Source organism: Platichthys flesus, chromosome 10 (assembly GCF_949316205.1).
Source record: "Platichthys flesus chromosome 10, fPlaFle2.1, whole genome shotgun sequence".
Classification (NCBI taxonomy): Eukaryota; Metazoa; Chordata; class Actinopteri; order Pleuronectiformes; family Pleuronectidae; genus Platichthys; species Platichthys flesus.
In genome coordinates this window covers 2,541,579-2,557,460 of record NC_084954.1, presented here as the reverse complement: position 1 = coordinate 2,557,460, position 15,882 = coordinate 2,541,579, and the positions used below count along the sequence as shown (strand labels likewise).

General features: G+C 40.8%; 1 protein-coding gene across 1 annotated transcript; it reads right to left on the bottom strand.

Moving 5' to 3' along the window:
* Positions 1 to 9,301: 9,301 nt before the first annotated feature.
* Positions 9,302 to 15,065, bottom strand: LOC133962029 (phospholipase A and acyltransferase 3-like). Its single transcript, XM_062397462.1, has 6 exons — positions 14,992 to 15,065; positions 13,669 to 13,771; positions 13,272 to 13,534; positions 11,728 to 11,833; positions 11,334 to 11,593; positions 9,302 to 10,463 (listed from the first exon to the last, which is right to left on the bottom strand). Exons 1-6 carry the CDS (start codon positions 15,001 to 15,003, stop codon positions 10,380 to 10,382), a joined length of 828 nt encoding a protein of 275 aa, XP_062253446.1. The 5' UTR covers positions 15,004 to 15,065; the 3' UTR covers positions 9,302 to 10,379.
* Between the last annotated feature and the right edge of the window lie 817 nt (positions 15,066 to 15,882).

The window sequence follows — 15,882 nt, the reverse complement described above, 5'->3', positions numbered from 1 at the left end:
GCAAGGTCAATATTACAAGTAAAGATATCATTATGGAATACATGGTGGCCAAAGTACCATGTTAAAGTAAGTTTATATTTTTATGGTGTGTTGAATGTAAGTTTTTGATAAACATCATTTGTATATTTAATGTTGTTTCCTATTTCCTGTTATCATTTATTTATTTATTATTATGTTTAAATCAATTCTCCTTCACTTCCCTTTCTCAATTGATTTAAAAGGTTGAATTAAATAAAAACTAATGCAGTGTTTCCTCCTGTAGCCTTGTTCCTCTGACTCGTGTAAAACTCACTTGTTGGGTTACACTGCCACCTTGAGATGCTTTTTCCTTCCTGGGGCAAAACCCAGAGAACCAGCTCCTCTGGGTTTTATGTAGAACATGGCATTCACCACCAGATGGAAGCAGCTGACTGCTCTGTGTTCAGAGTGTGACCCTGCAGGGCAGCGCGTGAGGCGTCCACAGGAGGGCGCCACACGCTGCTGTAAAACTGCTCTGGGATGAAATGAAAGTTGCCAGGAAGCCATCAAACCCTGGTCGGCTTTGGCCTCAGAAATCTAATATGAAAATGTGGTTTTCAAATGAGGGCTCCTGCAGATCTAGAGAGTCTTTGAAGACGTGTGTTTTCAGATCACATCAAAAGGTCGGCCCGGCCCAGAGAGCCCGGAGTCGGGTTGGTGAGAGTCCAAAGAATGTTTCTCCTGCTTTTAAAAGAAAGGGGCGATGTAAATGTTACTTTGACCGGAGGCTGCCTGCGCTTTGCAAAGACGCCATCGGTGTTGCATTTCTTCTGGGAGAGGAACTTTCTAATAAAGCGCAGTCAGACCCCCTCTGAGCCTCGCTGTGATTACTTTGGTTGGTATTGACACATTATCTTCCAACACTTCCCTGTTTTTCAGCATCTGATCGACTGAGGTTTTCTCCCTAATGCTGCTTTTCCACTGAGATCCAGGCCGCAGGGTAATTGTCCACGCAGCACCAGGAGTCGCTCTGTCTGACTGTAATTCTATAATATTGGGGTTGGCTATGACAGTAATCCCCGGGTTCATCGTGCGTGTATGTATGAAATGTGCGTGTATGTATGCATGTATGAAAATTTGAGATTGTGGAAAAGGGGAAGACTCTCGGCCTCTGAAGCTCCTGTCATCACACTCTTTTAAAGATGAAGAGCTTGTGGGAACACACAGCACAAAGTTTATGAATAGCGACGGCTCTCTGAGTTACAGGACCCAGGGGTGGGAAGCAGAAAATGTGGATTTGTGACATGAAGGATTTTCTGTCATCTGATACTGTTTTTTTTTAAATTTCTGACTGACACTAGAACTCAAAATCTGGAATTGACCCAATAGTTCCCTGAAATTCAATCAATCAAAGCAGCCAGATGTTTTAAAATCCAGATTTATGAATTATTCCCAAGGAAACAGATTAAAATCTCAAATAACATGTCGTAATGTTAACACCTTAAAACATATTCCACACAAAATCTTAGTTTGTATTACGACTTGAAAATAGTTCACGTACTCTGATGTTCAGAAAACACATCACTGTCCTCAGACTGCCTGATGCTGCTGCTCCTCTTTTCAGCCTCTGTCGGAAAACCTTGGTTTTACCTCCTGCCTCTTTAAGAACCCCCCCTCCCAACAAAACCCAGTCTTTTCTCATTGGCCAGCTGATTGGTCAAATGCTTGTGTAGGAAATGTCGGCCTCTGATCTCGCTCTACCTGTCTTTGTTAGGGGGCGTGTCCAACCAGGCGCTCAGTGTAAATTAAGCAAATATGGGACATTGTGCCGTTACATGACATCACGATTTCCTGTATACGCCTCGATATTGAATTGGTTCCTTCCTGGCCCATGTCGCATCCTTCCACCAAGTTTCGTAAAAAAAGTCCAAGGCAGACTTTGAGTTCTGCATCCTCACAGTGAAAACCAGGCTTGTTCAAAGCACTTCACTGGTGAATCTTTAACGAAAGCCTCAAAGACGAGAGGAGCGCATGAATAGTGTAGCGCTGGCATGTCGATGTCGTGTGCTGCGTGTGAATCGCGGAGAAAACATGTGAGCAGGCCGCCGGCTCAGCCCCTAATCAGACATTTTAGAACATAACCGTGTTTTGTCGGTTCAGATTTAATTTTAGAGAAGAGGAGAAAAACAGGAAACACACAACAGCGGACACGCATCAACAAACAGCACAAATTTAAATGAACTCTTATTGGTGTGTGTTGTTTCCTGAGAAGTGGAGCTGATGTATTTCTGTTCAGACCAATAAAGTGAAACATGATGAATGTGATTTCCAGACAGAAGCAGGAGGGATGTGAGTCACACTAAATGTTTCCCCAACACCTCAAAGAATTTGAACTATCATAAAAAACCCTTTTGATCTGGATAAATTACAGGGGGTGGCTGGTTAAGAATGTCGGAATATACAAGTTTTTTATTCATGACACAAACATCCAAACAGCTGCTTTTAGCTGTTGTTTTTGTTTTTGCATTATTATGTCTGATGTTTGTCATCATCAGATGTTTTATGTACAAAGAGGAGGAAGATTTCCGGACTCTGAGGGAGGCTGAACCATTTCACACATTTAAATCTTTTCAAGATGGTTGTTGTCTTAGTACATTTGCTTAATGGATCCCAGTACACACATTTCCCAAAATGTACGTTGACATATTGTTTTTCTTTAAAACATGCGACAATGCTGTTTCATCCAAAAGAACACAAACACTTATCGTCAACAAAAAGGAGAAGTTTGTTCTGTGGCAAAATTAAACATTATAACAAAATTAGATCAGCATTTGATTTATACATGCAGGTATCATTAAGCTAAAGCTGTAGTTCTTTAATATAATAAAGGTTTTGTCCAAACTGAGAAGAGGAGCTGATTTAAATTTGTTCGACATCAAACTGACACTAGTTTTAAATATAATGACCGAACCCATCAGATCAATGATGGAGGCTCCAAATCTGAGCTGGACACAATAGATCAAACAGCTTTTTTTACACTGACCCCCCTGAATATAGAAAATAAACTAAAATCCAGATAATATCATAATAATGTGCTTTATCTATTTAGTCATCATGTGTGGAACTCATCAGCAACACTCTTGGGAACTTTAACTTGATATCACGCAAACACTGAATGATTTATATGTGGTACTGTTCAGAAACACACACAGACACACAGACTCACTCGCCCGCTCCTGATACTTCATGACGGCCTGATACGATGATGTTATAAATGATTGTGACTTAGTCAACAACCAACATTTTCATCTCGTCTCGTCTCGTCAACGAAAGTTAAAAATAGATTTCGTCATAGTTTTTATTTTCAAAGATCCGTTTTCGTTACGTCTTCGTCTTCGTCTCGTCTTCGTCATGGACAAAGGGTCGTTAACGAATATATTTCGTCATCGTTTTCGTCAACGAAATGAACACTGACCACGACTGGTTTGGAGAGAGGCTAAGCTGCAGGTTTGTGGATTCAAGGACTTATTTATCCCAGTTCCAGAGTCGGGCCCATTCAGCCCATGCACAATCTGCCCCATTTACCGCCCACGCGTCAGGCTCCATGAATCTACCTGTGTTAGGCCCCCGCTGAATAAAAAACGGAAATAAACATTTGCACTTATTACGAGTCGCACACACACACACACACACACACACACACACACACGCACACACAAACACACACACACACACACACACACACACACACACACACACACACACACAAGGCATTCAGAGCAGGAGGTAATAACATAGTGCTGCTTTTGGACGGCCACAGCTCTGCGGGCAGGGGGGGGGGGGTGCATACAGGAGACCGTAACGCTCTATATGTTTATAACGCCGTCACCTCCCCTCTTTTCACCAGCCGCCTCTCGTTTCTCTGCCCAGTCTGAATATTTGTGACCGTCCATCGTCTGGACTCCTCAGCGTCAACACCGGCAGTCAACAAGTCTTACTTACTTGAAATGTTGATTCAGTGAAATGTTGAAGATGTGGGGATTCAGACATAAACATTTGAAGGAGGATATTTGGTGCATTGTTTTGTTTGGTTTGACCTTCGTCTCGCTCTCTGCCGGCTCCCACCAAGGAGCTTCAGCCTCATCGAACCGCTGCACAGTTTCCGAGTTGCTCTGCAGCTGCTTTCGATTTCTAAAATAAATCTGATTGAAGCTGGGAAATTGTTGATTTTCAGAACCTCATGATTTTGACTCCCTTGTTGATCCACCTACATGTCGTCGAGCTTGTCTGAACTGAAGTGGCCCACGTTGGTGAAAGAGTCTGTGAATAAAGATGGACGACATGACGTCTCCCCAAAGGTGAAGACAAGCTTCTCATTCCCCTCCTTTATAGTTCATAAACACTGCCTCCTCCATGTGAGTGGATGGGACATTTCAGAGGACATATGATGCTTCTTCAAGTGTTCAGGGTTTCATTCCTGGATAGTGACAGGAAGTTGAAACACGGAGGCCATCTTCATTGATTATCTTATGATCTGTAATTGTTCTGCAGAACGCAAATCCCAACTGACATCGGGACAGGTAGACATTTATGTAAGTGGTCCACCTAAGGAGAATTTAGAGTTTCGACTCAACCAGCCTGCATGTGATGGACTGTGGGAGGAAGCTGGAGAACCTGGAGAGAACATCTGGAGAACATCCAAATAGAACGTAGAAGACAAAGAATTCCTGCAGCTTGTGATGCAGCGGGTAACGTGCTCTGAAGAGAAGCTTCTTACTCTTGCTTTTTGGATGTCGCCTCATTCAAAACCAGTTTGTTTCAAGTTAACAGAAGCCTTTGGCACAGTTATAGAAAACAGATACATCAGGCTTTATACGGGCACAGTGTACAATGGCCTGACAGGACCACAGCTTGGCCGCCTTGAATGGTTGTTCCTGTGAGAGTTGAAATCCATGGTTACCCCAGCAAAGCACCAAAACCTTGACAAAAGCCAATCTGGTATCAGTGTGTAATTTTTCCACTATGCCAACCTTTACTACTGGATGTTTAATGTCCTGTTCCAACTTTTCATGAAGGCAAGAGTGTTGCAGGCGTTTTTTTTTGTGGATGAAAAAGTTCTGCTAAGTTAAAAAGCCTAAAGTCTGAGGTAAAGGCAGCAAGCAACAGAAAAACCCTGAAGCTCCAGAAACACCTCGTCAGTCGGGTTAACGCCTCCGGGGTCTCGTGATGTCACAAACCCACCACATTTGCATAATGCACCAGACACACCCCCTTACAAAGGCCAATGACAACAGAGTGTTCCAGTTTAAAGAGACAGGAGCTTAAAACCACGTGTTTGAGACGGAGGCTGAAAAGAGGAGCAGCAGCGATGAACAGTTTGAGGTCAGTGACGTGTTTCCTGAACAGTGGTTAGGACCGTCACCTCACAGCAAGAAGGGTTAGGTGTTGAGTTTACATGTTGTCCAGGTGCTCCTGCTTCGTCCAAACACGTAGATTGGGAGATTCGAAGAGTTGCTGGGAATGCGAGTGATTGTTTGTCTCTATAACCAACCTCTCGCTCATTGTCAACTGGGAATCTCTCCAGCTACGACCCTCAAAAGGGTAAAGCTTCAGTTTCAATCTGACATGAATTTCATTTTAAAGCGCATAGCTCACACTCGATGAGACGACAAACTCTCAACTGAGCTTTTATATTTCTGGTTGAATTCATTTCTTTTAGTTCTGTTTTCATTTCTTCTCCTCTCTCAGCTCTCATAAACTTAAACTTCAAGGACGCAGCGATCAGAGGAAATCAAACTTGTTGTAAATGATAGCGTCGGCCTATAATGTGAATGTAAATATCAGCTGAAGTCACGTTTGATTATTTTCAGACACAGCTCACCTCTGTTCTGCTCCTCTGAAACCAGCTCGGTGTTTTTCGATCCAGAGGATAATTAGGCCTCGGTGCGTGGCGGTGGTGAATGTTTGGTCTCGCTCCACTTTAAAGAGAATGCTCCTTTTTGGATGCTGTAGTTTCAGCGTATACAGTGCATCCCTTAAAAAGGCAGAACTGTGCCTCTGATGTGCCATCCAACTTTAAAACTCAGCTTTTGCGAGCTCAGTCTTCTTCAAAGCCTTCTCTTCTCTTTTTTCTTTTTCCGGCCCCCTCGCTGCCAGCTCCGACTCGGCTGCCTCGACATGATGAGTGGAGCTGAGTGAAGAAGTTGGGTGGAAGGCCTTAAAGGAACTGGAGCTAATTCATGAAACCACTGTCTACAAAAGACAGAGAACAGGCCGTTAAATGGGACAATGAGCTGCTGGGGTTTTGTGTGGTGATCACTTTCCTGCTTGGTCTCTCTTTGACTTGGCTAACGGTTTTTTTTGAGTGTCTTTAAAGGTTGAAATGTCATGAACTGAGTCCACTGTTATTCTAATCGCCTTCTGCCTCGAAAGCCGACATCCAGAAAACCTTACATTTAGGTGTGGTCTGACCCGCCACCTCCAGGTCGTGTCCTCCTGGCTCTCCTCTTCATGTGGCTCTCGTTCCACCTCCCCATCCCTCCCTCCACCCCCCCACAAAAAGCCCCTCACACGATGAACAAAGTTTCACCAGCACTCATTTGTTGACTTCTCTGGCAAACGATGGTCTGCCATCCTCCATGACTCCAGCAGGTGCAAAGACGAGGCTCTATGACGTCTTTGTACCGAATGGAAGAAGTTCGGGGGGGTTATGCACAACGCCGCCTCCCCTCCATCTGCCTTTAGAAGGGGGGGCTTGAAAGTGAGAAGTTAGCACTGGCAGGCCGGCGAGGGGGGGGACACCATATATCCTGAAGTGACACAGACACTATAGGTAGTTCGGTTTTGGCCAACTACTCATAACACTGCTGCTCTGGTCTTTGACTGGCTGAGGTAACTCATGTTGGCTCAGTGCTTTTCTGCCTCTATGCCCACTACACGTGTCAGAGATGAGATATTATTCAAGCAAAGGTGCAGTAATTCCGATTACCAGCAGGACGTGAATGTCTCCTGTTTACTCCAGTTGTCAGGTGTGTTATCATGGACCTTGTGGTAGTGTGGATGCAACCTGTGTCTTATCAGTAGATCCATTTCCTGTTTTATAGCCCAGGGAGCTCTGAACTAAAGCATCTCCATTAGAGTTACTCTCGTTCATCAGAGAAGGCAAGAAGTGACGCAAGGTAAAATCATTTTAGTAAAAGAATCAGAGAGAATATGAGTTAATGTGAGATGACGGAAACACTGCTGCTTATCACAGTATACATTTGCAACAGGAGCTGCCAGGTGGGTTTTCTGGCAGCGTCTGAGGACAAATCTGTCCCAGATTTATGTCCAATGGGAAGTTTTCCAAATGACTGTTTCCTCCTCTGCCGACTGGTTGCTATCAGATGTGACAATTCTGCCGCCTGCAACTCTGGGATGTGATTCTCTCTGCCACACAACAACAATGCTCATATTTCTGCTTTGTTTTTAAAATGCATTGGCGTAATATATCTGCACCTGACGACACCAATAAACGATATAAAGTGAAAACCCACAGTGCCTTATACTGAACCTTAACACCAACCATCTGATGCTCACTCAGACCCATTTACACATTATCACATCATGCATCTCGGATATCAACAAACAGCCAAATGTAGATCTATTCGTTTCTTGACTCTAGAAACATTCAAGATTGTTTGAAATCTGGATCTGACCCTGTTTTCTATCTATGACGCCATTCAGAAAGTGCAAATGCTGATAAAGGTGCACGATCCTTGATCAGTGCAACCACTAACTATAGGAGCAACATGAATAAAACGCTTTTATTTTTAAAACGGAAACCATCTCTATTCAGACAAGCGTTTAAGGACAATGGCAGAAATCATCTCCATCATACCAGCAGTTTGCTTGAATATCAGCTCACTGCCTGCACACGGGTTAACAGAAAATATAGAATTTGAGTGAACTGAACAGAATTCAAAAATTGCTGGCAAAGACAAAGAGTTCTGCAACGTTTGTTGAGACGAGACTGATAAATCAAGTGTCGGCATCAGATTCTGCTCATCCAGATGCTTTTCTCAGTGTTTGGGGTTGAACAACGTTCAACTAAATTCATGCTAAGTGGTGCATTTTAAAAATAAATGCATTCGTAAGAGGACAGAATCTTTAAAAAATTCACATATGAGTGTTGATCACAGTGGGTCACAAGTAGTTCCTGTAATAACTGAATGCAAAGAAGTCCCTCACGATACTGTCACTATCTGGTTCGGATCCTAATGATCAGCCTCGATAAGCCATGTACTCCGACTCCCAAAATGCGGAGAGTGTGAGGTTGTATTATTTCCCAAGCCTATGCAGCACACCCTGGATTTCATGGAGCTCTCAGGCCGTAACCTCAAGAACAATGTGGGGTGCTGTGCTGATGCTTGGGACCAGGCGAGCATCATCTACTTGGATGAGTATGAGGTGGCTGAGACGACCACGGCTAAGAGACAAGATTAGACAAACTGTTACTTTTAAAAAACAATCGTCAATCTGTAGGTCAAAATATTTCATAATTTTTTATTAAAATCTGGACGAGTGGAATGTCACTGCCACAGTCCCCTCATGAAACCACACTTTAAGGTTCAATGTGTAGAATCTAGTGACATCAAGTGGTGAAGTGTCATGTTGCAGCTGAACACCTCCCCCCCCCCCTTCCAAACATGAGAGAGAACCTGTGGCAGCTTCCGTCATCATAGAACTCAAAAGGTTTAGTTTGTTGAGTCTGGGCTACTGTAAAAAAAATATGGCTGCCTCCATAGAGAGAACCTGCTCCTGATGTTAATATAAAGTATTTAAATATAAAGCATGTGCATTTAAAGTGTTTATATATAAAGTATGTTCATATAAAGTATTTAAATATAAAGTAGGTTGATATAAACTTTTTAAATATAAACGACCAATTCTAAGCTAAAGAAAACAACAATTCGTACAATTTAGATGAAACACACTAGTGGAAACATCAGTAGGATTATTGTATATTCAATTTCTGCCAATAGATCCTAGTGTGAATATTTCCAACCTCTACACTGTCAAGATCTCTTTATTCTTCAACTTAGCTAACTATCTATTTGGTAATTCTAGTTATAGTTATTAATTTAATTGTTAATCAGAATTCTAAATTTGTAGTTCGTACTTTTTTGAGACTAAATCAATGAATTGGCTATCTTTTCACTTCCTTTGCAGGGTGGTGCCCAGAGGTAGCTTTAATCAATTAAAGTTATTATTTAATATAATATCAAAATTCAATATTTTATTTTGACAGCGAAATGTATTGAATGCTGAAAGGCACAACATTTAATGGTATCACGTTTAATGCGTTATTGCACAACAGTACTGAGGTGTCAGCGAATCACAGCCAGAGGATCAGAACTTATTTTAAGGAACACGTCCAAACTGGGAGAGCTGTAAGTTTCACTTCTTCCCAGCTCCTCGTTGAGAGCTTGAAACAGGAAGGCCTCAATCAGAGCAACACTGGGATCCCGTCGTCCTTTTAGCTCTGCAGGATGTTTTGAAAGAAACAAATCTAACATCCTTTTATTTTCCTGCAAAGTTCAGATACGTGTTTCAAAAGCAACATACCACAACATGATGAAATTAAAAACACATCCATCGTTGGGAAGATAGTTTTCATTTATTTATACTTTGATTATTACATTAAATATATAATGAAGAATTGATCACAACGCAACCAGTTAGTGGAATGAAAAAATAGAAACATGTGATAAATCTCTTTGCTAAATATATATTTTAAATGAGGAAAATCATTTTCACTGAAGAAATTTATCTTAAATTGTGTTTTATTGCAAATAAATTGTGTTCAAATGATTATTTGATCCTTTTAAAAAGTGAAGAATTACATGAAAGATAAAGAAACATCCCTCACATAAAATCACATCACATTTCAATTTGCTGACGCTTTTATCCAAAGAGACAATAATTGCATCAACCATGAGAGAACAAACCCAGAGCAACAAGAATCAAGTACAATTTGCTTCAAGAAAGCCAAACTACAAAGTGCTATATGTAAGTGTTATATAAGTGCTACTAGATATATAGAGGTGCTACTAAACAGATATAGAAGTATATATTTTTTATCTTTAATCCAAGGTGAAGTCTGAAGAGATGTGCCTTGAGTCTAATCCTGCAGATGATTTAATGCCTTATTGTCTTATCTGATTCAAGTCAAATCTTTTAACTGTGTTGAACAACAACCTTTTTCTCTCCAGATTGCACAAGTGAAATCGTTTATTTTTTTTAATCACAATCACTGTCAGCTACATACCAACATTCATTGTTGCCAGTGTTTGTTCTTGTTTTATTCTTGTTGTCTTCCTCTTCCTCTTAACTGCTGGAACGACTGCGAATCAGAGCTGCATAGACTGCAAGTTCCCCAACTACTTGGCTAAGTATAAGGCTGAGGTGCCAACAGCTGAGAAGCCAAAAATTGATACCAAACCTGCCTTAACAAGTTCCTGAACCTGCGAGAGACAAGATCAGACAAACCGTTATTTTATAAACAATTGACAAACTGAAGTTCAAAACATTTTGATATTTTTCATTTAAATATTATCTTGATGTGTAGAATGTCACTCAGTAAATCTCTGACACAGTCCCTAATTATTGTATATTCAATTTCTGCCAATCGATCCTTTCACCTAAATCTTACACACTGGACCTTTAATGGCTGTGAGGTGGTTGGTTTGACATTCTGGATTATTATGTATACGACACAGTGAAGGTGACAGATGAACCCAGTGATTAAAGAGTTTGTTCATCTTCCTGGAGTGTTTGAAATATCACAACAAATAAACAAACAAATAAAGATTAAATAAATAAATATATATATATAGATAAATAGATAAAGGGCTCAATTAAATGAGTTTTAACTACTTCTGTTCTGCTGTGATTAGAGTTGAAATGTTTCAGAAGCTTGTTTACTCTATTATAAATCATGTTCTGATTCATTCTGTTCACATGGCATCTGAGTTTATTATAAACACGATTGTTCATAACGTAAAGATGTGGTTTCCCTGTTGGCTGAAAAAAACTGAACCAAACAAACTAATCTGTACCTGATTAAACCTGTTTATAAAACAGATTTACCAAACAAAAGATGTATTTTCAACTTTATTGATCTGTATTTCCTCTGCAATAGCCTTTCAGAATATTTATATTTCTCTCGAGGGTCAGTTAGTGGAGCGTTCAAGACCATGACTCACTTTGTGGAGAAAACAGAAAGGAAGACTCGTCTACTGTCAATCGCCTTTTAAAAAACACAACGTCTACACACACATTTTTTGATGTGGAAGAGTTAACGAGGTTAAGGAACACAACAATTAGATACACACCTGACGAGACTCTGGCTTGCCGTATCGCATCTCGTTGGCAAAGTGCTCACAGTTGTAAGAGACAAGGTCGTACGTTAGCATGTTGCCCACCCTCTCAAGGGCCTCCTTCACTATGATGGAAGGATCACGAGGCTTGTAATTTTTATCCAGCAGATTGTTGACTTTGAAATGGTGACTGCCGACCACTTTGGAAAACTTTTCTTGCAATACATATCCTTTGCACCTGCCCAGATTTGCTGACGAGCCAGATGACAGACCACCTGTGTGTTTTATTGAAAAGACAAACAGGAAGAACAGGGAGGCAAAGAAAGAGGAAAGGAGGAAGGTGCCATCATGAAATACACGTCATGTCCATGTGATATTCTAACGTGAATATAGTTATCACTTCACTCACCCTCTGTACCGAAATGAACCACTTCTTGTCCTCCGATGTAGACGGCCCAGTGCTGATAGGGTCCATCACGGAAGATCTCGATCAGGTCTCCTTTATTTCCTTTACACTAAAAAGAACCATGAAAATACAAATATGAATAATAAAGTGGACATGAAGTCAATGTGAATGTGCAGTGATCAAAGAGCTCTTCATCGTGGCTTCCTGTTGTGTTTGTTTGTGTTCACGAGCACGAGGATCATACGAGGACACAGCCCTGCCACAGGTTGACGTACGAAAGAAACTCGACTAATGAATCAGGACTTGGAGGAAAGTTCACTGGAGTCGTTTTCACACCTAAAAGTCTGAAACCAACATTGTTTCCATTTGTTCTGTTTAGATTTGGTTTCACATTGTAATTCATGGAGCACACCATCCTGCTTTAAATTCGAAAGTTCAAACTCCAAACATGGTTTGGTTTTCACTTTACCAACAAACCGAACCATGTTTCAGTTTGACCCTGAACACCTGCTTTGGTCATAGGAACATTTCACAACTGATATTTAAGTCAAAGGGTCCGGACCAAACAAACAAGGTGTGAAAGTGTCTTTAGAAACTAACCTGTTGTGGTTATTGTACAGATAATTTCAAACATGCCTGAAAATGAATTTCGAATTATTTCCATTACAAAGACCGATCTTCATGTTTATATATTTTACTTTGTGTCACACAAGGACTTTAACTGTCAATAACAAACTTAAGTTAAAGTTAACATTTATTTATTTATTATGTCAACTTTTTGACCGGATTTATATTACATTTCTCTCTCTCTCTCTCTCTCTCTTTCTCTCTCTCTCTCTCTCTCTCTGCTCCTTTTGTTTCTGAAATGCTCTGATCAGTCATTATATATTTTCTCCTTTGTTGGATCTGTTTTTGTCTTTGTTCAGGTTCGATTCTGTTCAGTTACATTTGGTTAAAGTTTATAAAACTTAGGTTCTGTTCAGTCGACCCCTTATGGACCAGAACTTTGTATTTTGTTCACTTTTAGTTAAATAAAACCCTTTATTGTTGAAAACCATTCACAATATTTATATTCCTCTCGAGGTTCATTTTAATTGTGTCAAGTCATTTCACTCTCTACATATTTGCTTTATTTTGCTTTATTTATATTCATATTTATTTAAAGTAGAGTTTAAAATGAAACAGTATGATATCAAACCTCATTTACATTTTATGGAATAAGGGTTTGATAACAACACCATAGGAATATATATCAGCTGATGTTTTAGTATCAGATATGTTTTATATCCCCAATATCAGTATCTCCACTTCATGCACTTCAGATATCTATTATGAATCCTGTCTCTTTAATTCTTTTGAGTCATATCAGAGTTGTAGAGAGAGCTTCTCAGTTAGCAGAGCGTTCAAGACCATGACTCACTTTGTGGAGAAAACAGAAAGGAAGACTCGTCTACTGTCAATCACCTTTTAACAAACACAACATCTACACACTAGTTCTGCTGTGAAAGAGTTAACGAGGTTAACAAACACAACAGTCAGATACACACCTGCTGAGACACTGCCTCGCCGTATCGCATCTCGGTAGCAAAGTGCTCACTGTTGTAAGAGACAAGGTCGTACTTTGGCTCACGACCCACCATCTCACAGGCCTCCATCACTATGATGGAAGGATCACGAGCCGTGCGGCTGTTATCCAGCAGATTGTTGACCTGGTAATGGTGATGGCCGACCACATTGGTGAAATTCTCACGCTTCACTATTCCGTTGCTGCTGCTGCCCAGATTTGCTGACGAGCCAGATGACTGACCACCTGTGTGTTTTATAGAAAAGACAAACAGGAAGAACAGGGAGGCAAAGAAAGAGGAAAGGAGGAAGGTGCCATCATGAAATACACGTCATGTCCATGTGATATTCTAACGTGAATATAGTTATCACTTCACTCACCGTCTGTAGTGAAATGAACCACTTCATTCTTTCCGATGTAGACGGCCCAGTGCTGATAGAGCCCACGGTTGATCTCGATCAGGTCTCCTGGTTTTCCATTAAACTAAAAAGAAACATGAAAATACAAATATAAATAATAAAGTGGACATGTAGTCAATGTGAATGTGCAGTGATCAAAGTGCTCTTCATCGTGGCTTCCTGTTGTGTTTGTTTGTGTGCACGAGCACGAGGGTCATACGAGGACACAGCCCTGCCACAGGTTGACGTACGAAAGAAACTCGACTAATGAATCAGGACTTGGAGGAAAGTTCACTGGAGTCGTTTTCACTCCTAAAAGTCTGAAACCAACATTGTTTCCATTTGATCTGTTTAGATTTGGTTTCACATTGTAATTCATGGAGCGCACTAAACATCTGTCAGAGATACGTACTTCCTGTGGTCATCAGCTTCGTGGACTGAGACCAACCTTCACTTGACATTGATTAGATTGTAGACAACAAGTGTTTCTAACATCCACGTGTTCAGGTGCTGTATTCACCAAGTGGTTTGAATAAAGTGCACGTGAAAAAAGGTTGTGTTTCATTTAATGGGAGAAAACTAATGAACCCATTGATTTCATTAGTTTGTTGGAACTCTATCATCATTTAGATTTTACTCTCACAAAATGAACGTCCTTGTCGTTCAAGCATTAAATCTTCAGAGGTGAAGACAACAAGAAGTTCTGTTGAAGTTGTGAAGAAGTTGAGGCAGCATTAAATCAGAAAGTCCAAACTCTGCAGTTATCTTTCACTTTCTCTTTCTTTGTCTCTTTTCTTAGTTTGCTCCTTTTGTTTCTGAAGTGCTCTGATCAGTCATTATATATTTTCCCCTTTGTTGGATCTGTTTTTGTCTTTGTTCAGGTTCGATTCTGTTCAGTTACATTTGATTAAAGTTTATAAAACTTACGTTCTCTTCAGTCGACCCCTTATGGACCAGAACTCTGTAATTTGTTCACTTTTATCTAAATAAATCAGTTTATTGTTAAAAAGCAGCTGTGATCAGACACTTCATCCTGTTTATTCTGGTTTCTGTTGTCAACTCTTTGATAGAATCACATTTTAAAGCTGCATTAAAATGCTAATGTTGTATTTTACTCATATGTGAAAAACTTTGCACACATTACATGAACAACCTCAAGGTGAAGTTTGTTGATATATTTCAATCTTCACCTATTTATGACATCATGTCTGTTCCTTCACCTTTCCACACACAAAGAACAATTAAAACTGTTTCACTCTAAAGGGACAAAGACTAAATTTAACTAATGAGCAGCAGGAGACTCACCGTTTGCGCCATGTCTTCAGCTCTTCGTCTCTCAGCTTCTGACGCAGAGTGTGTGTGAACACTGGACTACTGCAGATAAAGAACCTGTATAACCTGCCTGCACGGCCCTAATGAAACAATACTTTACTAGGGAGGGCTAAGTTTAATTGCTCACGAATTGTACAGCAGGTGCGTTCAGGTTTCGACCATTTGTGACGCTGTGAGAAAACATTTGCACGATGTAAGTGTGGCAAGCGAAGTGAAGTTTAGTGATTGACTAGTCTAATTTAACATTTAAAAAGTCCAATCACGAAGGAGTCAACAACACCACCCTGGAATATTAATCCAGGGAGTATGGATTACTTCCAACCAATATTAACAATAAGTCAATCAGGTTCATTATACTATAGAGCGTGAGATGTGGTTCTATCCAACAATAATATTTTTGTTCACAGTTAACATTTTTAAAAGAGCCATCACACCATTCACATGTAAGGGTGGGGGGGGGGTGGCGCCGGGATCTAGGGCTGAGGCTTAACAGTGTAGAGGCAGGCTGGTGAAAGAGGAGGGGCATCCCTATGAGAGTCACCAGGATCACACATGCACACACATCCTCACGCACACACACACAACAGTGGAAAACCAGATTGGGGGTGAAGAGCACACAGGAGGAAGACAACACCACAGGAAACACCAGCCTCCACCAGAGAGCTTGAAACAGGAAGGCCTCAATAAGAGCTACACTGGGTTCCCGTCGTCATTTTACATCTGCAGGATGTTTTGAGAGATCCCCCCCACACACACACACTGAGATCACTGCTGCTGTGCTTTGTATGAAAAGCAGCTGTAATACAGTTAGTCCTGCTCTCGGGCCAAGAGACACTTGAACTATCACAGCGAATCGAGACCTCA